This window comes from Ammospiza nelsoni, chromosome 1, assembly GCF_027579445.1.
Source record: "Ammospiza nelsoni isolate bAmmNel1 chromosome 1, bAmmNel1.pri, whole genome shotgun sequence".
Taxonomy (NCBI): Eukaryota; Metazoa; Chordata; class Aves; order Passeriformes; family Passerellidae; genus Ammospiza; species Ammospiza nelsoni.
The window spans coordinates 88,276,831-88,298,851 of record NC_080633.1 but is presented as its reverse complement, the minus strand read 5'-3'; the positions used below and the strand labels follow the sequence as shown (position 1 = coordinate 88,298,851).

The window sequence follows — 22,021 nt, the reverse complement described above, 5'->3', positions numbered from 1 at the left end:
GGATGAAAAATGAAAGGCCAAAGCCCAGCAGAGGGCTAATGAAGATTAACTGGAAGGGTTTCTACATAATTACTAGTAGATAAGGGAAAAATTGTAGGAAAAGGCTAATCATATGTTCATCTGCAAAAAAAACTGCAGCAAAACTCTGAAAGCAATTGGCTATTCAGCCTTATTTCCATCCCTGGAAGGATCATGGCTGGTTTCCACATCGGTTAAGTTTGTAAATGCCTGGTCAAGAATTTATTACTTAATAGTGTGCATTTAACGAGAGTGTGCTTACTCAATCTCGTTGCCTTCTGTGGCAAAATGGCTCTGTGTATGAATGACAGAAGTGTCACCTTCTGAGGTTACTAAGGGTTTGAATAGTGCCACCAACTGCATTCACATTTAGAGGTCTAAGGAAGTATGGGATGGATGAACAAGCTGCCTAATGGGTTGAAAATCAGCTGGACTATTATCAATCGTTCAGCATCCAGCTGGCAGCTGACAGAGTGCAGTATGCCAGGGGTTGGTCCTGGGGTCCATATTTTTCAATATGTAGTGATTTGGATGATGACATATATTTGCAAATTACACTAAATTAGTGGGAGTGGCTGACTTGACATATGGCAAAACATAAATCCAGAGGGATCCTGAGAGACTTAAGGCTTGGGCCATCAAAAGCTTCATGAAGTAGAACATGAAGTGCAAAGTGGTGCACCTGATGCTTAGCCATGAATCAGTGCAGCTGGGAACTGATGGGCTAAGTGGCTGCTCTGCTCAAAAGAACCTGGGATTATGGTTGAAAGCAAGTTAAATATTAACCAGTAGTGTGCCATCATTGTCAATAAATCTGGTGCTGTGCTACATTAGGAGTACAGCCAGCGGATTATGGGAAATTATTGTTGCTCAGTCCTTGGCACTGAGGATACTCTGCTAAGAACGTTCCTTTTGGGCTGACTGGAAAAGTAAATGTCAGGAAACTGCAGATGTTTCGGTGGATGGTTCCCAGGGTGGTCTGCATGACCTTCAAGGGGGCGCTGAGGGGAGTTAGCCTTGTCTGGTGTAGAGTAAGCTAATAACGCTCTGCAACTATTTGAAGGGCAGTTACAAAGATGATGGAGCCAAGCCTGTGTTAGTAGTGATGGATGATGTAACAAGACCAAAGACCTGTTTTCAGCTTGAGAGGTTTACAGTGAACATTATGAAAACTTACTCCACTGGGAAGGTAGTATAGCACCGGCGCAGGTTATCCAGATTAGCCATGAGATCTCTCCCTGTAAAAGTTTTCAGGAGCTGGATGGATGGATATCCATCCATCTATCCTTATTGTGTTTAAATATACAAGGCAAAGGATATGTTGAAGCCTCCTGCCCTTTGATAGTTTTACATTATCTCATTTTGTTTTTCTTCTATTTTTCTTAGGGATGTGTACAAATAGATGTGAAGTCTCTCTGAATTCAGTGGAGATGCTTTAACATGCCCAAGCAGCAAGTTTTGCAGTTAATGAACGTACCTCCAGTGTATAGGGAGAGAGATGGGAAAAGAAAGAACCACAGTTGTCCCTTTAAACAATGTTCAGCATTGGCAGCAGTAGTCTCTTGGGCTTTGTCCTAGGAAAATACGGTAATTTCAGACTTCAAGATCATAGTCTGGCTTTTCTCCCTATTGAGGGAGTGGAAGTCTAGGCAGAGTTCTACTAAGCAAGTTTTGTTGGTTTTTGTTTTTATCTTTGCCATAATGATGAGACATTCTCTCCTAGTAATGAAATTCTAATAGAGCTTTTGGGGAACCCTTAGTATACTTGTAGGCTTTGCTGCTTCCAAACAGCTTCTTGCCTGAAATGGGGCTGAGAAAGTGGGATCTTAAGTGTTCCTGGGTATCTTCACATGTGCACCCATGCACACATTTGACTGCTTTGGGGAGCTGGGATTTTCTTGGAAGCAGTTTGCTCTTGAGCTCCTTGTGCTTCACTAAATCAACATCTCTTCCACAAGGGCTCTCTCTGTCACTGATGGATGGCAATTCAAGTTCAGCATAGCAGGAAGCAAAAAACTGGAAAGCACTAGAGAGCTTGAGAATTCTTAGATATGTTTAGCAATTCCTGTCTGTGGCTTCAAGAGTGAGCAAAGACTAGGTGTATTCACACCAAAAGGCTGAGTTTGCTCTGTGAGACTAAACATTGACTTGCTGCAGCAACACAGTCTAAGTCTGTGCTTAATATGTTTAATGTGAAATAATCCTCCATTCTCATTAGGACAGCACTCATTATCCCCCTACCTTCATCATAGTTGCTGCTTAATTGTTACCTTTCAGAAGAAGGATGCCATACCTCTACACTTGATACTTGATACTGTTGTCTGGAACTGGCAGTAATTTTATAAGAATATTTAAGTCTAGCTCTTCTGTAGTGGCCAGATGTGGTGAACTAGAAGCATAAGATCTGAGTGAGTTGCTCATGAGTTTGTGTTTGAAAGCTGTAGCATGGAAGTGGGCTGTGTGAGAGCTGTGCTTCCTTTCTCCTGATTTGAGGCAGTGGCACTTTGGAGTTTGTTGCACAATTTCTGGAGCTGTTTGTGTGGACAGTGTGTTGCTTGGGCAATCCTAGGCTGTTGATGCAGAGCCTTCTGCCAACTAATTGCCCAACTCTTTTCCCTCCTGTACCTTGATTCTTGCATTGCAGTCAGTTCTCCAGTACAATATTTACACATACAATAATTTTGTTGGTTTTGGATAAATTGTTTGTAAATATCTTTTGTGCTTAAGTTTTCTAATGCCATCCACTTCCCCCTGTGGGCCCTCCAGTTTCAATATTTACATTTGTTTCTGTGATTGAAGATGTTCTTAAGTAGCTTGAAATTAAAATAGCTGTGTTGGGCAAAAAGTAAACAGAATGTCTCCTTACAAGTCTTGTAGCTGTGTAAGTTCTAAAGGTGAGCATCTAGATCTTGTAAATGGTGCCCAGCCAGGCATAATTAAGGCAGGGTTGTGCTGGGCATTGCAGGATCACGCAGCAAGAGAAATTTATGACCTTAAACTGGTCTTGTAAGGCTCAGTATGTGTACCATCTAGAAGATAATGGTGTTTGCTGTGGTATTAATGCTGGTAATCTCGATGGGTTCCAGGTTAGTAGATGAATACCGACTGGTCTCCTGTCTTTTTCCACATTGTCTCTTCTAGAGGTTGAATTTTTCAATTGTACCTCATACATTTCAAAATTTATATTTGCTTCCATGACTCTTGTTACCTTCTTTTTCATTTTATTGCTGTCTTCTCTTGACTCTTCCATGCTACACATTGTTGCAGCCTTCACTTTTTTCAGTCCCAAGTCTTTCTCCTCTGCTCCACTACAATGACTTTCATCCTTTGGTTTCTGCATCAGTTGCATACGAGATATTAGATGTGCACTCCTTATAACAGATGTAATATATTTACTCCTGGTATTGCTTGCTTTCTCTGTCAGCTAGCTGATCTGCTTACCATGTTCAATACAGAAAAAAAAACCCACTTCTTTTGTATTAATATTGTGATTACATGAAGAAAATATTACTTGACTCCACTAACCCCTGCCCTGTCTGAAAACATCAAAATAATATTTCACCTGTTTATAGAGATGCTGCAAAAAGAATACAGGATTAATAGCTGGGCTGCTATGAAGTACAAAAATACAGATGCCATCTAAAGCTGTTGAGAAAAATTAAGATGTGATTTTAGTGCATGATAAAAGTATGGTATGTGATGTCTGTTCCATTATGTAGTGTTACATGTGCACCAGCTTGTTCTGACATGTAAATAAGGCAGTTCTGGTTTCCTTGTGAAGCTTTATAAATAGTGCAGCATACCTGCTGATATCTTCTAAAGGGAGAAAGATGTTTGCAATTTTTATGAATCCTCATATCTAAGGATGATGCAAATAATATGAGTGAAAAACACTGCTATGTACATATTGCATTGACCTCTTATTCATCTTGATGGGATATGTTCAGAACTACTTGTAGTTGTTTGGGGTTTTTTTAATTCGAGAAATGTCTTTGGTTTGCCTTTTAAGCCCTTTTTAGTCTTTGCTGAGTCAGTCTAACTTCAGTCGAAAATATGTGTTTAATCTAGTTTTTAGTATTAAGATGTAACTCCAGAGGAAACTTAGCCATAGTAGTTCTAGCAGAGTTGTTCTGCTGTGGTTACCTTGCAGACTTCCTATTCTGAAATGAGTGCTGAGTTTACTGAAGTGCAGAAGTTACTCCAGAACAAATTGCTTGTGGCACAACCTCTTCATGAGGGAAGTGGAGTTTCAAGTTACCTTACTGACCAGGAAAGCATCTGCCTATATCCAGATGGTAAACAAGCTGTACCATATTCCTTCAAGACCCTGTGGTCTTGAAGACAACTGGTGACTCTGTGGAAGATGATGTTTTAAGCATTTCTTGTGTTGGTTTAAAGCAAATTGGTTAGACCTGTATTTTTCTGAAAATTGTTGTTTGATCTTGTGTCCTGGGAACCAGATGTATTGTGCCAATGGATTTTTTTTTTAATGCTTGTTTTGAGTAGTTAGGCTTCCATTTTTCATGCAGTTATACTTAACTAAGTGGGTGCTTCAGAGGAGAATAACAAAGACAATTGTTTGAGTTTGATGTCTGCCCTTACCCTTGTGCTTCAAACAAATCTTACAATTTAATACTCACCCTAGATCATGGTTTATCCTGAAAATTCAAAGCAACCAGCATATTTAACAGTGATGAAAGCTAGAAGACAACTGGAACATAACTTGAGAAAATGCTTTGCTTCTAAATGCTGCATGTAAACAAAATGGCATTAATTCAGTACGAGTTACACACTATGTCAGAAAAGGCTTGTTACCAACAAACTGTCAATCTTATGTCTCTTCATTTGCAGGAAGCTTAAATTGGGGAGGGGGGAAGTGGGAACATTTATGACTCACATGGATTGGGAGATAATAAATCTAAACCTATGTTTACATTTAAAATAACATAAGGCTTTAAAAATGTTTCAAGATGTTAAATATTTGTCATATTGTAGTTTGTAAATTTTGTGTCTTCATGATTCACTGGGGAAAATGAATTCACTGGGAGTGAGAGAGTAGCTCAGGCTAAAGAAGGACGGTTTCCAACACATGAGATTTCGCAGCCCCTGGATGTTGTGAAAATGAAGCTGGAAAGCGTTTGGTGTTGCTTGCAGGCAGGTGTGCCCTCCCCACTGACTCCCTGTGGCCCATGGAGTCTTGGCACTTCCCTTTGTGTGGAATGTCTGAGCAGAAAGGAGAGAGTGCTCTCACTTCAAAATAAGCTGTATTTTGTTGATCGACTGTGTTTGTATCAGTAAATATATTCCATTTGTTAAAAGGTTGACTTCTAATTTAACTCCCAGAGTTATTGAATAACAAGTGTGGAATCATTTCCTCCTCTGAAAGTTGGGAGAGGGGAGGGAAGATGAGAGAGACAAACAAAGGAGACAGCCTAGTTCTCAGAGACTGAAAGAGTTGTTATGCCTTGTTGAGGATGTGAGTTCAGTGATATTGTCAGTAGAGAGAGTATTGCCTTTCAGTAACGATGAGTATGGCAGATCTAAGATAACCTTGCCTTGAGCTAGTACAGCAAGGCTCTCTACCCTCCCCCTGGAGCCCTGACTATTTTGAATTTCCTACTGATGGCCCAGTAGTCTGTATGTGATGGATGAGAAGCATGCATACCAAGGTAAAGACAGTGGAGTCTGCAAAAGGGCATAAACATATGTATGTTTGCATACATGTGTGGATTCGTGTGGCAGGGTTTGGTAGCAGGGAGGCTGCTGAGAAGTTTCTGTGAGAAGATTCAGAAGCTGGCCTCATGTCAGATGGAGCCAGTTCCAGCAAGTTTCAAGATGGAGCTGCCATGGCTAAATCTGCATCCATCAGCAATGTTGGAGCACCTCTGTGATAACATATTTAGGGGGAAAAAAGCCCTGCACAGCAGCTGTGAGAGGAGCAAGAAAACTGTGAAAGAAACAGCCCTGCAGACACCAAGGTCACTGGATGAGGAGTGACAGGAGTTGCTTCAGGCACTGGAGCACAAATTCCCTGCAGCCTGTGGTAAAGAGCAGGTTGAGGAAGGCCCATTTCCCTCTTGCAGCCCATGGAGGCCCACAGGGGAGCAGAGATCCACCCTCAGCCCATGGATGTCCCAAAGCAGGAGCAGCTGGATGTCCAAAGGAGACTGTGCCCTTATGGAGAGAGGAGCCCATGCTGGAGCAGGCTGGGGGACATGCTGGAGCAGTCTGTTCCTGAAAGACTCTGCTCCGTGGAATGATCCCGTGCCGGAGCCAGTCCTGAAGAGCTGTAGACTATGAGAAGATTGCACTCTGCAGAAGTCAGTGGAGTGTGTCCCATGAGGTTGGATCCTCTCCTGGTCAGTGAAGGAGTCTATGCCGTGGGGTTAGATCCTCTCCTGAAGGACTGTATCCCATGGGGTTGGATCCTGTCCTGAAACAGGGAAGGAAGGAGCAATGGAAGAGGAGGAAGCAGCAGTGAAGAGACTCTACCCATTTTCCCCAGACCCACTCAGTGAGGGAGGAGGTAGAAGAGTCTGGCATGAAGTCAAGCTTGGGAAGAAAGTGGAGGGGAAAGTTTGTTTAGTTCTGATTTTATGTCTCACCATCCTGCTGTTATTAATTAGCAATAAGATATGTTAATCTTCTTCGAGTTGAATTTGTTTTGCCCATCACAGTAGTGATCTTTCTGTACTTCTGTCAACCTGGTAGGATATATGACCCAGCCTTGTAACACTGTTGTAGCTCTTCCCTGATCTCTGGCTTGGCAGTGTTCCTGGCTACTGCCTTCACACAGGTCACCTGAACACCCCAGCTTGGTGTCCTCTGAAAAGCGATGTGTCCCATCTCTTCCTTCCTATGGTAGATGCAGGTGTTGAACAGGATGCAGGTTCCAGGATGGATGCCTGAGGGAATTCCCATTAGAGCATGTCTCCAGGTGGTGTTCAAATCACTACTCACTTCCCTTTGAGAGCAGTGATGTAGACATCAATGATCAACCTATCTAGACTGTAGTCCCCCAGTGTGGATGTGGGGATGTTGTGGGAGACCATGCTGAAAACCAACAACAATCGAGATAAACAACTTTTGTTGGTCTCTCATCTAAGATGATGAAAAGGCATAATTGAAGATCTTCAGTGTGTGTGATGGGTGAGTGAGCATTCAGCTTATCACTCTCTTAATCTAAACTGTTTGTTTTCCTCCAGCATATGGTATTTTTAATACAGGGAGATGAAAGACTAGTCTCTCTTAGTCTACAGTCTCTCTGGCTGTATCAACAGTCATATGTGCTTTGTTGCTCAGCCTGAATAAACTTCACGACATGCTGTCTCTTTCAGAGTCAGCACAGCTGAAGAAGTGAGTTGACACTTGTTCTTCCTGCATCAGCAGTGTGGTGTTGTATTTGGTTGCAATTGTAGGCTCTGCTGGTTACATATATATAACTTTGAAGTCATCTGAGTTGCTGGTGTCATCTAAAAGCTGTCAGGCAGTGAAGTTGTCCCTACAGCCAGAGTTTGGCTTGCAGAACTTTGCTCCAACAGAAGAACTTGAGTTTGCTCTTGACTCTGTCCAAGTCTGTAAGTCTGGTAATGAGAAACATTGTTCATATTAATAATGTCTCCAGGACAGTGATGGATTCCCAACACTGGACACTTATAAGATTGACCCGAACAGGGTACTGGGCCATCTTGGCTAGAATGTGCTTTTGCCTGGAAGGTTGGACCAGAGGTCCCTTCCAACTTGGTATGCCATGATTCTGTGATTAGTGGTAGAAAACAGAATTAGGCCAGCAAAATATGATCCTCCAGTGACTTTTTGACTTTTTAGACCATCAGAGTGTTTGGTATTAATGCTGATGGTTTAAGTTCTGTTGGATATTTAATTGAAGTATTGCAAGTTTGTGGGAGTTCTCTGCTCTTGTGTTCACTTTCATTGTGAAATAAAATTCTTCTGAGACAAAGGGACTGCTACCAATTTTGTTGGCTTTATAAATGAAAGGTTTTGTTACTGTCTGCAAAGAACTGGTGGTACAGTCTTTGCTGGAGCCATCAAAGAGTGGCTTCATTTTTAAGTAGTTCATTATCCCTTCAACTAAAACCTATTCTGTGAAGTGGCTATGTGTTGCAGTGATTTTTGGATATGGACTTTGATGTATTCAAACTATAAGGCCTTGGTGACATTTTTTTCCCTGAAATAAAAAAATTAAGAATTTTCACTTGAAAATTAAGTTGTTATTTTAAAGAACTGAGGTGGTAGTAGTTCAGCTATTTGTGACTGGCCAATTTGGAGTGTCAGGTCTGATCTATCTTGAGAGTCAGACTCTAAGAGAAAAAAATTTGCAAAAGTTGTCAAGCGGAGCAAAACTTGTGTTGAGGTAAAATGCCCAGGTGAAAAGAATCAGCCACAAGGAATGCCCCATTAGCCTGTCACAGTGCACTGGGAGTGTCACCAGTTTAATGAGTTCTGCTGAATTTCTGGCAGACACTATGGCAATAGCAAAGTTACCCTATGTTTTTCTGGTGGTCTGAATTAAACATGCAAGCTCTTATTGAGATGTTGTTAATACACATGTATAATAAGCCAGCTGATACTATATTTTTTTACTCCTTTATGCTGCTTGGGTTTAATTTCCATGAGAGTTTTTTGATTCTGTTTTATTTCGCCTTGCTGTGCGAGTGTCCAGAATTCATTTCATGGCATGGAGCAGGCAGGGTAGCTGACCCTGAAAGCAAAGGACAAAACTCAAAACTTCATGCAAACCACTAAAAGCTGCAGCCTGCTCCAGATGGATTTTCAAATCAAACCATATGTGGGGCAGCATTCTGGGTATTGCAAGTCTGTCTATACTCTCTGGAATGTATGTACATGGACCTTTGATCATGTGTTTTCATCTGTATTTTTGCCTTAAAATTTCTGAAGGCTGTCTTTTAAACTACATCCAGAGGAAATGCTGGCACACAACACTCCCTCCAAGTAGGCAGCAAAAACTGCAGGATGCAGGGAACCTGACAGGAAAGAAGCCAGACACTTGTGCAGATTAGCGGTTCTTCTTTTCTCACTTCTTCAAAAACATCACTTTTCCAGATTCTGATGAATACTGTGCTTTTCTGCATACTGACTCTGGGCTCAGAGGTTCTGTTTATAATGAGAGCTTTTATCTTCTCAGCCTCTTACCTAACTCGATTGGATGATCTCTTGGTTGGCATGAAATATCAACAGATCATTTTTGGCTTAAACCCAGTGTTCCTGCACCTCATATTGGCACTCAGAACTTCTCAGTTTATTCAGTAAAAACCCCCAGACATGAGTCCTTGCTCATTTTTTAGAATGAGGATAAACAGAACATTGTGCTGCCATGCCTATTTCAGTACAGTACGGTGTTCACTTGTCCTTCAGATCTGAATATTTGCAAGAGAGCAAGAAATTAAATACTATAGTATGAAGAGAATTTATCTTGTCATGTAATTCTTTGGCAGCAGTGAGAAGATTAGAGTGCTGAAGTTTTTTATAATAAATCTAGCTCTGCCATTGGTTTTAACTGAGCAGGAGCATGGTCTGAGAGGTGTTTTCTATTAACTTGAACTGCTGTTTATTCTTTTTTATAGTGGTTCTAAATGAAGTTTTTGAATAAGAACCACATGGCTTTTCATCTTGTATATTGTCTTTCTTGAAAGTAAATGTAATTTGTAGTGATTGTCTTTAATTGCATATACTTGTCTAATTATGCTTGTGTTTAAAAATAATTGTCTTCTTGGCTGTCCACTAAATGAAATACTTTTACTGGCAAACTTCCCTGGTCTTCCTCTGTTTTTAAATCTGCTGATTATAAACCTGCAGTTTGAGAGTTTACTGATTTTTCTGAATCTCTGGATTTTTGGGTCTCTTCAGAGAGAAGCAAATAATTGGGATTGATTCTTTGGAGAAGACTATGACTTAGTATATGGAAGAACAAAGAGGGAAGAGTACTGAAGTCAGTTGGCTGTCTGAATAAACAACTTCAAAAAGAGTTTCTCTGCATTTTTAAATCCATAGAGCTTCTGAGGAAAAGACCACATTAGAGCTTTGTCCTCAAGTTCCAAACTCCCTTTTTGGTCACTGGTTCTCTTTCACATCTTTGAGCTTTTTTTACTGGCTGTAACTGTCAGGGTGATTAATAATAAATATGATTTATATGGAAGGTTTAGCACATTATAGGGTAATTAATATAGGTAATTAATTCTAATGCTAGCATGCATGTGGAATTAATTTTGTGCTATGAAAAGTGCCACAAATAGTAGATGTTATTTAAGTTTTAAAAAAGACATAGAAATAATTGAATATGAATTACATGAGCATTAACAGTGTGCAAGTTTATGCTGGAGGAGAGGAGTGGTTTTAAGGAACTTTGTTTTTTTTCAGATGTACAAGTAAATTCATGCCGCATACATGATGTGATAGTACTGAAGGAATCTGCACCTTTTTGCTTTTACAGGTCAGCACTTGGTGGTGAGGATTCTGTCCTATGCACCCAGAAGTGGCAATCTTTAAGGCATTATGTAAGATACCCGTTCTTTGAGCAGCTGTCCTAGGTTTTGCCTTCCAGCCTCAGCCCAGCTTTGTGGCCTCCTCCTTGCCTGGATACCCGTGTCAGGAAGGAGCTTTTGGCTACCAGGCCCATGCCAGGCTCTGCTGTGTGGCTCTTTGTGTGGGGAGGGGGCTTGAAAGCACTGCTAGCTTGAATTAGGAGCGATGTTTAACTGATGTAACTCCTCCCTGTAGCCAGTTCTTTACAAGGCGTTCAGCTGCCCTGAAAAACCTCTTGGGTGGGGGTCAGGAACAGAACCTGTGACTTGTCTGCCTGGGAGAGTGGGAGCCCTGCAGCCTTAATTTATGTCAAGTACAGCTACTTGACTTGCTTGTGTGTCTGACTGGCCCTTACTGCTGGTCTGAGCTACATTTATGCTGAAGCCAGGTTGGCAGTAGAGCCTTATAGGTAGGTAAACTGCTTTATTGTAGACAGTCATAAATGTGTCCTATTTAAAACAGGTTTTAAAAATTGGAAGTAGTTGAGACATGCACCCATGCATGTGAATTGTATATGAAAGATGTGTCTATATGGAAAATTTTGTTTGTACAGTTGCATCTGTTTAAAACTATTTCTACTCGTGGAGAATTCAGGTGCAGGTGTATAAGAAAGCAAAGATGTCATTTGAAACTTTGCTACTGCATTAGCATAAGAAACTGCAGAGTCTTTGCTAAACTCTCTCGGGATCTCCTGATAGCACTTGCCTATTTCTCCTTGTTCTTTTTAATGTCATCTTATGCCAATGTTCCATGTTATTTCTCAGATACAGTTTAAATTCATGACCTAGAATTTTCTCTAGCTCTCCAGAAAAATGGCACCTCTATCCCACTGTGATTTGTGCAGGAGGGCAATGGGCAAGGGCAGCCTAAAGCATAACATTGAGTTGTGTTTGATGGTATCACCTCAAAGAGGTGGCTCCCGCTTCAATGCCCATAGCTTAGCTTTATCAAATAAAACCTCTTCCTCTGGGAATGCAGAACTGTAAATTTGATTTTGAGTGAAATCATGTAGGTTAAGGAGTCTCAGCATAGCTTTTGTTCTCTTTATCCTAGCTACTTCGTGTTTCCACCACTTTGTTTGAGGGGCATGTAATATTTCAAGTGGGTCAGGAGGGGGAGCTGGCATTCTAGGGGTGAAAAAGAATCTTCTTTGCGTACAAGTAAACCCTTTTTTTTTAATTGTGATGGGGTAACCTCTCTGTTCCTGAAATAACAGTAGTCCAGACTGACTTCCAGAACATAAAGTTGCAAGGATTTTTTTTTTTTTTTTTACTGCTTTGTTCTGTGGCTGATGGTTGCTTTTATCTGTTACCTGAGGATCATACTTAGAAGTGCTGACAGTGCTTTTCTCTTGGGAAGAGGTCTGTGTTGCCAGTAGTATATGCAGGTGATAGGGACAATGAGCAGAACCTCACCCTCCTCTGAGTCTAATAAAATAAAAATGTCAATAATGTTGACAGTAGTAATTGCATGTATAGGGCACCTACCATGGCAGTACCTGCCTGCCCTTCATGTGACTTTTGGAGAGATTAAAGGCTTTGCAAAGGCAGCTGCCCTTTAGATGAGTGATGGAAATGTGAAATTGCCCTGCATAAGGGTTTCCCCACTGCAGTGGGTTAGCCTTAGCCATCAGCCAGGCTCCTCCCCAGCCCCTCGTTCAGTCTGCAGGATGGGGGTAGGAAATATGGAGAAAGAATGGGAATTAAAAGACTCGTGGGTCAAGATAAAGCTGACTCTTTCCCTAACTCAAATCCACTCCTTCACTCCTGACTTCTGTACCCCCCACCACCAGTGGTCAGTGGGTCTGCTGTGGAGATGACTGAAACCAGCTGTGTCCAGCCTGGGACAGCCCCATCTTCTCTGCAAAAAACTAAGCAAGTGGTAAAATTATCCCTTCCAGATAATGTAGGTCTTGAGACATGGTAGTTTCTTGCTCCATTTTTCTGCAGCAAAACAGGCTTTGAGCCTCTGGATATGCTACTATAATCAGTTTTGAACAGCTGTACTGTAAAATTCAGCTAGTGAAAGTGCCTATTTCAAAAACTGTGCAAAACCAGCTTTCAGGAAAAGTTGGCATTGTTCAGATCACTTTATAAGTTTGGTTCACTTGTCCAGTGGAGGAAGAGACAGAATGTGTTTGAGAGGTGGGGAAGGAAGTAACTGGAAGCAGGGATGTGTGAAGTGGCAAAGGAAACCCTATACTCTCCCTTCAAATCTCACCTGACTTTCCTGGATCTGCTTTATGTTTGTGTTCCTGTATGTAGGAATCTCTCCAGTAAGCAATTCCTGGCATGGCTTTGGACTCTTTGGAGATTGTTTGCATCTGAGGTAATTCCCTCTCTGCTCTCTTGTCTGTGTATTCTCTATAATGCTGTGCTGCCAATTCAATCTTTGATTCATCCTAATGAGTTTGTACTTTATGAATAATGAAAAATCTTCTCTTTCTTCCTGTTGCAAAGCTTGAAAATAGCATATTATCTTTCCCAACCCTTAGTTCTTAGTAGTTTCAGTTTCTTGGTTTTGTTTGCTTTATTTGTTTTTATTGTTACTTTTTTGTTCTTGGACCATTTTAAATTTGTTTTTTTTAATTGACAAGTGACTGCCTTTATATAACAGGAAGAAAGTATAAGCCAGTGCAAGAAACTTTTCCAGTGTCACACTAGCATGGTAAACATACTGTGATCTGACTAGAAGCCCAGTGCCATTTGGGTTTATGTAGAGACTTGGTACATATAAAATACAGTGATCTATTTATTTGTCCTTGTTCAGGCTTCTCCAGTGAGTGCTGATTCTTCTTGTCAGTAGCTGGTGGATAGATAAAAGTCTGGCTGCTGTTAGGAAATGCTGCTGTGCAGCAATAGTGGGATTTACTATACCCACTGTTAGGGGACTTTTTCTTCATGGCCGTCTGCAAATTCTCATTGGCATCTTGGTTGCAGAAACCCAGCTGCCTTGCACTGTTGGCCAATCTCCCCACAGAGAGAACATTCTGAAGTGGTTGTGTGCTTATCTGAGGTTCTCTCCATCCCCTCGATGGGATGTGACTTGTGACAGTCCTAGCTTTTCAGACTTTTATCGTAGGCTTTGAGAGTAATTTGAAGGAAGCAGCTTGATTTGTTGGTTTGGTTTATTATTTCTGGGAATTTGGGGTTCTTTTTGCTTTGGTGTTTTCTCATTTTTCAAGGGGTTCTTTAACTTTCCCTCTAAGCTGCTTATGCTCAGGAAATAGCAATATTTTAGTTTGGGGCCTTGACAGAAATGACTGGGAGGAAAATGTTTGTTCTTTCAAGGTTATAATAAGTAAATACCATTAAAGGGATGTTTTTGTCTTCTGATGAAGGGCTGAGGGCTTGGTTGTGTGTGTGCATTTGGCATTTTTTGCTGGTTTGAGTTTTTATGCAGGGGGGAAGTTAAGGGGATTTTGACTCTTGTTTTCAGCTAATTTCTCAAAAGAACTAAAATGAATTTTGTTCTCCTTCAGATAAAAGTTCACATGCGTCATCACTTGCATTTTCTTCTGGGCACGTTCAGCAGAGCTCCTTGTTTCTGTGGTCTGTACTACATTTAAACATCATTTGCATGCAGTAGCAGGCTCTGAAGCAGTACTGGTGCTATTGCCATGACAGGGTGAGAGGCTTAATGGTTATTTGAACCGTGTCACATTTTCAAGTGAGCTTGTAGTCAGAACTGAAAATTTAAGTCAATGGTTGGCTGGTAAGAAAATAACCTGACATCTTCATTGCAGCTTGAGCAAGCTAGCCAGCCTCATGGAAGTATGATGTGCTAGTAAATAACTTTCTCTTCTTCAGTTAGCCCTGATTTTATGAACATAAAGTAGTATTTGCATGATTTCAAGCACAAAAAATGCAACTCTTTCCCCACTTTTCTGAGTGTGCTCATTAGGCCACCAGAGGAGGGTGGGACAGGCACCCAGGTCATGGCTGGTTTGCAGTGTGCCCTCTATGGATGGCAGCTTGCACACTGGCATTTGAACACAAGTGGCTGACTGACAGTACTGCCTGCAGCAGCAGTGCTGGGATGGGTAACGTGGTTTTCAGTGCAGCTTTTGCAAGCCCAGCCATGGCCTCCAACATGTACCTGGCTGAAGCTGTTGGATACCCTGGATTTATAAGAATGTAGAACAGTTGCATTTTTGTGCTTAAAATTATGGAACTACTGCTGGCTTTCAGTACAGCTGATTGTGTTTGAAGCAACTGAGGGCTTGACTGAGCAGAAGAAAGCAAGTTAAAGGACAGATGATAACTGAGCACCAGGAGTCAAGGCTAATTAGGAGCACAGATGGCTTTTATGCATGTTTAGCCTGTCTGAGACACTTGGAGACAGCACTGCCAGTGACTGCTAAAAGGCAGAGCGAATTCTCACTGCTGAGCATTATGGCCAACAGCTCAAGCCTTGAGTTTGAAAATGAGCTTTAGGTTTGAAAATTGAGTTAATAACAGTTCAGGTTAACACTAACAGGTGTGAGAGGGCAGAGCAGAACATACTGAGCTACTGTTGTTTTCAGGAGGTGTTAAGGACAGGAAATGCTGGTGCCATCAGAGCAGCCTGTGGAGGTGAGACTTGCTTGCTACAAAGGTGCCTTTTAGAATTTACTAGAAACTCAGACCTGGAGTGACCGACCATCAGACCATAGCAGCCCACTCTGAAAAAATATTTAACATATTGCAGAATACATAATATTGTGCTTTCTTTCAAAAAAGAAACTAAGCCTGCCCTACCTACCCATTGCTGTTCCTACTCACTATTCAGTTTGAGATGCATTGGCTTTGGTTAGAAAGCTAATTGGCTTTGACTTTCCTCTTGGTGATAGCTTATTTTCCTTAATTTTGGTTGTCATTTTGTCTGCTGGCAGGCTATTTCATGTACCTCCTGGCCTATTTGACAGGTTGTTTTCCCAAGCACTGCTTCAACTGTTTCTGAAATCTGTTAATAGTTTGTTTGTAGCCCTGTAGTCTGAGCTCTCTAATATGACTCAAGAATTTCAGCCTCTCCACTTGGGTTCAAGTAACTGCACTTGGGTTTGGGGAAAGTGTGGGCAGAAGCTCTTCAGCTCTGCTAGTATGTGCTCTGAGAGTGATCAGTGGCATCCTTGCACTGTATCTGCTTTAAAATGGGAATTTTTTCTGGCATGTATGTCCACTTTCCATGCCCTTTGGCAAAAACCTTTCAAAGAGCTCTGGAATAGCTAAGATCAACACTGATCAGCTTGTTTAGACAGGGCCAGGTGGTGTAAAATGTCCCTGGCTGACCAATGTTCTCTTTCCTTTATGTCTACCAGAAGCACATTAAAATCTCTTGCCTATTTCCATGTCAAGTCTGGAAGAGTTTCTAATTGGAGAAGTTAGTCTTTGTTTTGTCATGTTTTAGCTGACCAGAATTTCCATAGATTCCCTGAGACTGGGAGCTCTCTGGCAGCAGAAGATGTAGCCTACTTGAAATGTGGGCCATGCAGCTGTCACTGTTGTTGTGCAAGGTGCTTTGTACCCATCCCAATTGGAGTCTTTGTAGGATGTGCAGTGAGTCCTCATTTAACATAAGAATTCTCTCTGAATGTGATTCATGATCCAAAGGAAGGTGATAGAGGGGTTTATTTGAGAATGGCTTCAATGAAACAGTGGACAAAACTCTCATAACTTAGGTGGAACAGGGGTGGATGACATGAGAAACTCCTTTTTTTCCTTTCTCTCAGTGATTGCTCATTATCAGGGAGGCTCCCAGTCTGCAAGTGTAATTGAGTCTTTGTGTTTCATCAAGTGCCTGCCTCATGCTAATTCAGTTATGCCTTAGGTTGCAGCTGTAGTTTTGTTTGTAAGCTGAGCATTTCATGCCCACCCTCCCTGTGAGGTTTCGTGGTGCTCACACAAGTTCTCCTGAGTTCCAAGGAATACTCCACCAGAAACTGGCAGTGCTTTAATTGATGTTTCAAAACAAAACAAAAAAAAAAAAAAACCCAAACAAAAACTCCCAAACCAAAAAGAAAACCCTACCAAAACAGAAAGCAAAGACAAAAAAAACCAACAAAACCAAAACCCCAACAGAAACAAACAAAAACACCCAAGTCAACACAAGGCTTTGCAACTTTTCTTGCATCACTGTTCCCAATTTTAGTAACTTCATACCAACAAAATAGCAACTCTAGATAGTAGTATATGCATACTGTTTGTTGCCATGTACTTCATTTTGTGAGATAAAAGTTATGCAGGCCATTTACATCTGATATTTCTGAGCCATCTGTCTAGCAAGGTATGACTGCAAAATATTTTTAGTTTATGGTTGGGGTTTTTTAGCTGTATCTTCAGAAAATAAGCACAAGTCAAAGGTCTGTAGAGAGAGTATGATTTATTAAATTCCAGATGGTTTGATCTACTGTGAAAATTTTACTGTACAAAAGCATTATCTTGTCTTTATGTGGTACCCAATTTTGAAAAGGGAAACATGTCTTTTAGCTACTGTTTTGTCTAGAAGAGGGGAGAAGAAAAAGATGATGAAAATCAAAATTTTTTGCTTTTGAGACCATGCATATGTAATGCCTGAGGAAAAAGCCTTCCATTTTGATTATTCCACCCATTTCATTCAGTGCACTTTCATTTATCAGTCCACAATATGACCTGCAGGATTGTCAGTCAGTGATGAGGCAGAATAAAGAACAGGTAATCCTTTCCTGTTAGTAGAGGAAAGGAGTCAGTCGCTTTTATCTCCCTCTGTAGTCCAACATCTCAAAGGAAGTTTTGGGTCAGCAATTTGCTGGCTGCAGCAGCTTTATATCATTTAAGGGGCACAAGTTGCTGGGAAGGCTCATTTAGTGACGAGTTAAATGTTACAATCTCCTGTAAGCTGTGTATGTAATACTGCATTTTATGGTCTAGCTGTGCAGTGCAGAGCTATTCTGCATGTAACACATGTTAAGCATTAACTACTGCTTGGGTACAGAAGGTGGAGTGTGCTCTCTCTGGTTTATATTGGGTGTGTGGCAGTGGAAGATAAACATGTACTCGTAGTTAATGCCATAAAGCAAGCAACCATGAGCAGAGTAGGGCATCAAGTGCATTTTTCCTACTTTTGAATTTTTCATGTTCTGCTGTTTCTCTTCATTGCTTTTGAGGGCTTTCTCCTCCCTCACTTAAGCAAGGTCGGTTTAAATTTTGTTGAGCTTTGTTTGGCTTCTTTTAATCAGTGCTGATTTTACTCCATATAAGAAAATATGTTCTGGATGTTTTTGTTCAGTTTATAACAATTACAGTACAAGTAAAGACGATGACTTCTTAGCAATGTACTGTTTTAAGAGACCATTGTAGTCTCAGCTGCCTTTAATAGACTGTTGAACTTTGGTTACTGATGTCTATTATCTGCCCCTTTCCCCCCTCAAAATAATGAAACAGTATCTTACAATGACAGTTTAATGTTGGTGTTAAGCTTTTATGGAGCTTTAATTCTGCTCTTGAAATTTGATATGATTCAATTTCTGTGCTTCTGTTTTGTTAGTTAAAAAACCCTAAAAAGTACAACTTAAATAAAATTTGCTTCCTGTACCTGAGCTTGCTTCACTTTCTTGGAAAAACAGAGGTGTAACTTGTGATCTTGCCTGTTGCTGAAGAAAACTGATTTTAGACAGCCTAGAACCCTGAACAGGAGTTCTACATGTTATGATTGATGGTGCCTTTGTGCAGAAGGCCAAGCTAAAGGAACTGAATGCTTAACTGTGAATTTTGCTACATTTTGGGTAAAGTGGAAATGCCTAATATGTTAGTTTTTAAAAATGAAAAAAAAAATCCTTAAAGTTGTAAGAGGGACAGCAGTCACAAAAGTGGATCCTGGTCAGTACTTCCCTGTATAAAGCACAGCTGTAGCTTCAGTCTCTTACTCAGATTTATGATCATCTCATGTATATTTGGCCAAGGGGTGATTTTGCTCAAGAATTTGAAAACTTTCTTCGCCAAGTAACTCAACAAGATTTGCATGAAGAATTGGTTATTGCCTTTTTCTTCAGCCCACCTGTAATGTTCAAGCTTTTCTAGTGTTGAAGACTGACAATGTAAATTCTTGCCATAACCTCAAAACAAGTACCCAGGCCAATGCAGCCTACCTTTAAAATCTGCTAAGTTTTCTACCCTTACCTCTAGGCCATAGTTGGGGTTTTAGTTGTTAACTTTTATTTCCATTCTTGCCTGTTTCAGATGGCATGCCAAGTAAGTTTACAGCTTTTTTGGCCTTTGTTTCTTCATTTAAAGACTGTAAATATTATGGCAGTTGGCAACATAAATGAAATATTATCAAATCCTATAAATTTTCTTCACAGTGCTCTTTGAGTGTTCAGGCTGTCCAGAATTTATTTTGCAGCTTCAGTGGTGATGTGGCTCTGCATGGCTGCAGTTGCTGTTGATAGCCAGCAGATTTCAGGCAGTGTATGTTAATCAAGCTTTTCCTGAGAATCTGACTTCCTGGGGTACAAAATGACGGCTCTGTGACTTAGGACACTTGTAGGGCATAACCCTTCCCTTTCTCTTGTACATTTTTAATTATGATGAACTTTGAAAGCTTGCTTTGAGAGCAAAATCTGATGCTGTTGGAATAGTTGCAGACAAGAATGGCATGTCACTCTCTCTTTCCCTAGGAAAATAAAAAGAAATGTCAATGCAATTTTTCAGAATAAATAGAATTGCTCTTTTGATATTATTTTCCTTTGTGTATCTCTTCTCACATGTTTGAACTTGAAAAGAAACACACCCAAACAAACCCACACTGGCCAATTTTTAAAAAAGCATTTTCTTTTCTGTTACAGAAAAATGCAAAGGGACAGGAGTTGTTTGACCAGATTGTGTATCATTTGGACCTTGTAGAAACGGATTACTTTGGCCTGCAATTCATGGATGCTTCCCAAATTACAGTGAGTATAACTTAAGTTGATTTTTATGTTTTGTGCCTGTTACTTTATTGCTGGTGCAGTTCCATGGAGAGGTGTCAGCACTGGGGGCTGAAATAAGTGATGCCATGTTTGGTTCTTGCACATAAAGCTACATCCTCTGAATGAGTCCTGAGTCATCTTATGTGACACGCGTGTAACTTGATTGCACACAAGTTAAAACAACAATGAATTTTGGTAAAGAAAAATGTACTTTATGGTTACTAGACTCATGGTATTCAAATTGTTTTGCAAGCAAGGATTTCTTGTAAATTTTCTCTGTTGTTCTGTGCACACATTGTATTGCTTTGAGGGTTTAGGTTCATTTGCAAGAGCAAAACGTTTTAGCTAAAAGTTCTTCTCCTCTTCCTTATATAAGGACTTCCAGTATCTGCAGGTGAAAGAAATAAATCTAAAAAAAGTATTTACAGATATGAGTAGATATATTAATAAGATAGGATTAAAATACTACAGCATTGTGATTACACTGTATTGATATATATTTAATCTTTTCCTTTGTCTGCTCACTCTGTGTGAGCAAGACGTTTTACAAAAAACCTGCACTGTGGATAGAAAATATGCATATTTGGGAAATGAATGTTTCTTTTAGTGCTCTCTGGTCAGTTCATAAATATTTTTTCCATGAAGCAGCAGCAGATGTTTTCTCTGGGATAATAAAATAATGGGAAAATGTGGCTGCAATATTGACATCCTGGGAAGTGTAGGTTCTAAGTTTATCATCCCAGAATTCTCAGCTTTATTCTCTAACGAGCTTGGGTCAAAGGATGGATCAGGGTTCAAGCAGCTGCATTATCATCTGTGTTCCACCAGTCACTGTGAACAACAAACAGGAAACCTATCCAGGTACTGTACTAATGACTTGATACTAGAAGAAGAGAATCTGTGGGTTTGGGGAGAAGCAGTATTAATCTATTTAAACTTTATCCTGATGTCTAAATTAATTTAGGTTAATATCACTGAAAACTGATGTTTTGAATGAAGTATGTTCATAATGGTTTTGGGATTTTTAGTTGATTATGTGTGTGTGCTTCTGATAAAATTTCTAAATACATAAATTGTGTATACTTTTATGATGAATCTGATTTTAAGGACACAACTAATAGAGCAGAGCCTGCTTATAACGGGAAAAACATATTATATTGTCACTGATTGTCAAATCATCCAACTGGGAATTTGATAGCTAGGAATAATTACCGAGCAAGGAGCTCCATGTTTTGTAAGAAGGAAAGCAGAAAGGAAGAGTGAAATATCCTTTCTCAGCAAGAATGAGGGCAGATCAGCCAAAAGCTGGGCTGAGGAAGCTGGGAAGACTCATTTTCTTGTATGTTTGCAAAACGGAAGGGCTCTTTTGACTGGTAAGAAAGATGCAGTAGCTATGTCTTCTGTATGGAGCTCTCTCACTGGTGTTGAGGGCACAGTGTGGCTATCTATACATGCAAGTGTTTCAGCTTTGTTTGTTTGCTATTTCTTTGTTCTTTTAAGGAGGGAAGTACATGATGCATCTACAGCTGCAAAAGGGATGAGGGCTGTGAACAGCTGCTGGGGGGGTCTGAAAAAAGCCAACTCTGGTTGCAGGGCTTTGGTGGTAGGGTTGTGATATCCTGAATTAAGAGGAGTGTTGAGGGCAAAGTCTTTTACCTTCCCTGAAGTGCAAGGCCAAAAGCTCTTACTTGGCTCTTGTGTTTTTTGGTCTGGCTCAAGCTGGGCAGAGAGTAGAGCTTAGAGAACTTCAAGGCACAAGCTTTTATCTTGCCCAGCACCCTGTGCCAAAAGGTTCCATGCTTTAAGAGCCTTCTTTCATCTGCTATGAACCTGTGACCTGAACTTTTTGTTTGCACAGCAATTAATGCCTAGCCTCCATGGGCTTCTGCTTAGTGCCAGCCCAGACACACAATGCCAAGTGGGGGACTGGGAGATTAAAATTGTTAAACCCCTTTGAGGCTCTAAGCCTTTGTCTTTAGTGTGTATTGTTAAGGGCTAAACGTCTTTAAGCCACCATTACAAGTAAGAGAACACAAAATAGTCTTTGAATAGTGGAGATTGCTTCTGTGTGCTCCAAGGCCAGCAGCTTCTGAGTGCCCTGTTTCCTTCAGTCCTGTAACTTTGCCAGAGACTTGGGACAAGCAGTGTTGATAGCTGTGATTTAGAAAACAAAATCATGATTAGAGTTTATCTGCTTTGAGAGAGAAAAAGCTTTAATTGTTTGAACAGCTTATTTTTAATACAAACCCCCAACATAAAGCTGTAAAAAGCAAGATGTCAGCAGTAATGCAGAAAATACTGTAAAGCCTATTCAGTGAGCTCTGCATTAGCTTGTACCTTGTGCTCTTTGAAGATATCCATCAGAAGGATGCAGAAGGATAGAAGGATGTAGATAATCATCTAATAGTTTATTCTAAAACAAATTTTAGTGCACTGTTGTATTTTGAGTTACTTGCTGTTAACTCTGGAAGTAAAAATACTCTAATACAAGAAAACAATTTCTTATTCTAGCTGTTA

General features: G+C 40.5%; 1 protein-coding gene across 3 annotated transcripts in view; it reads left to right on the top strand.

The window, feature by feature from the left end:
- EPB41L4B (erythrocyte membrane protein band 4.1 like 4B) overlaps window positions 1-22,021 on the top strand; it is a 165,237-nt gene that overhangs the window by 31,741 nt on the left and 111,475 nt on the right. For all 3 annotated transcript variants that reach the window (XM_059477000.1, XM_059476991.1, XM_059477008.1), the window contains exon 2: window positions 19,382-19,486. In XM_059477000.1, the coding sequence (XP_059332983.1) occupies window positions 19,382-19,486 (105 nt within the window). The remainder of the gene's footprint in view (window positions 1-19,381; window positions 19,487-22,021) is intronic.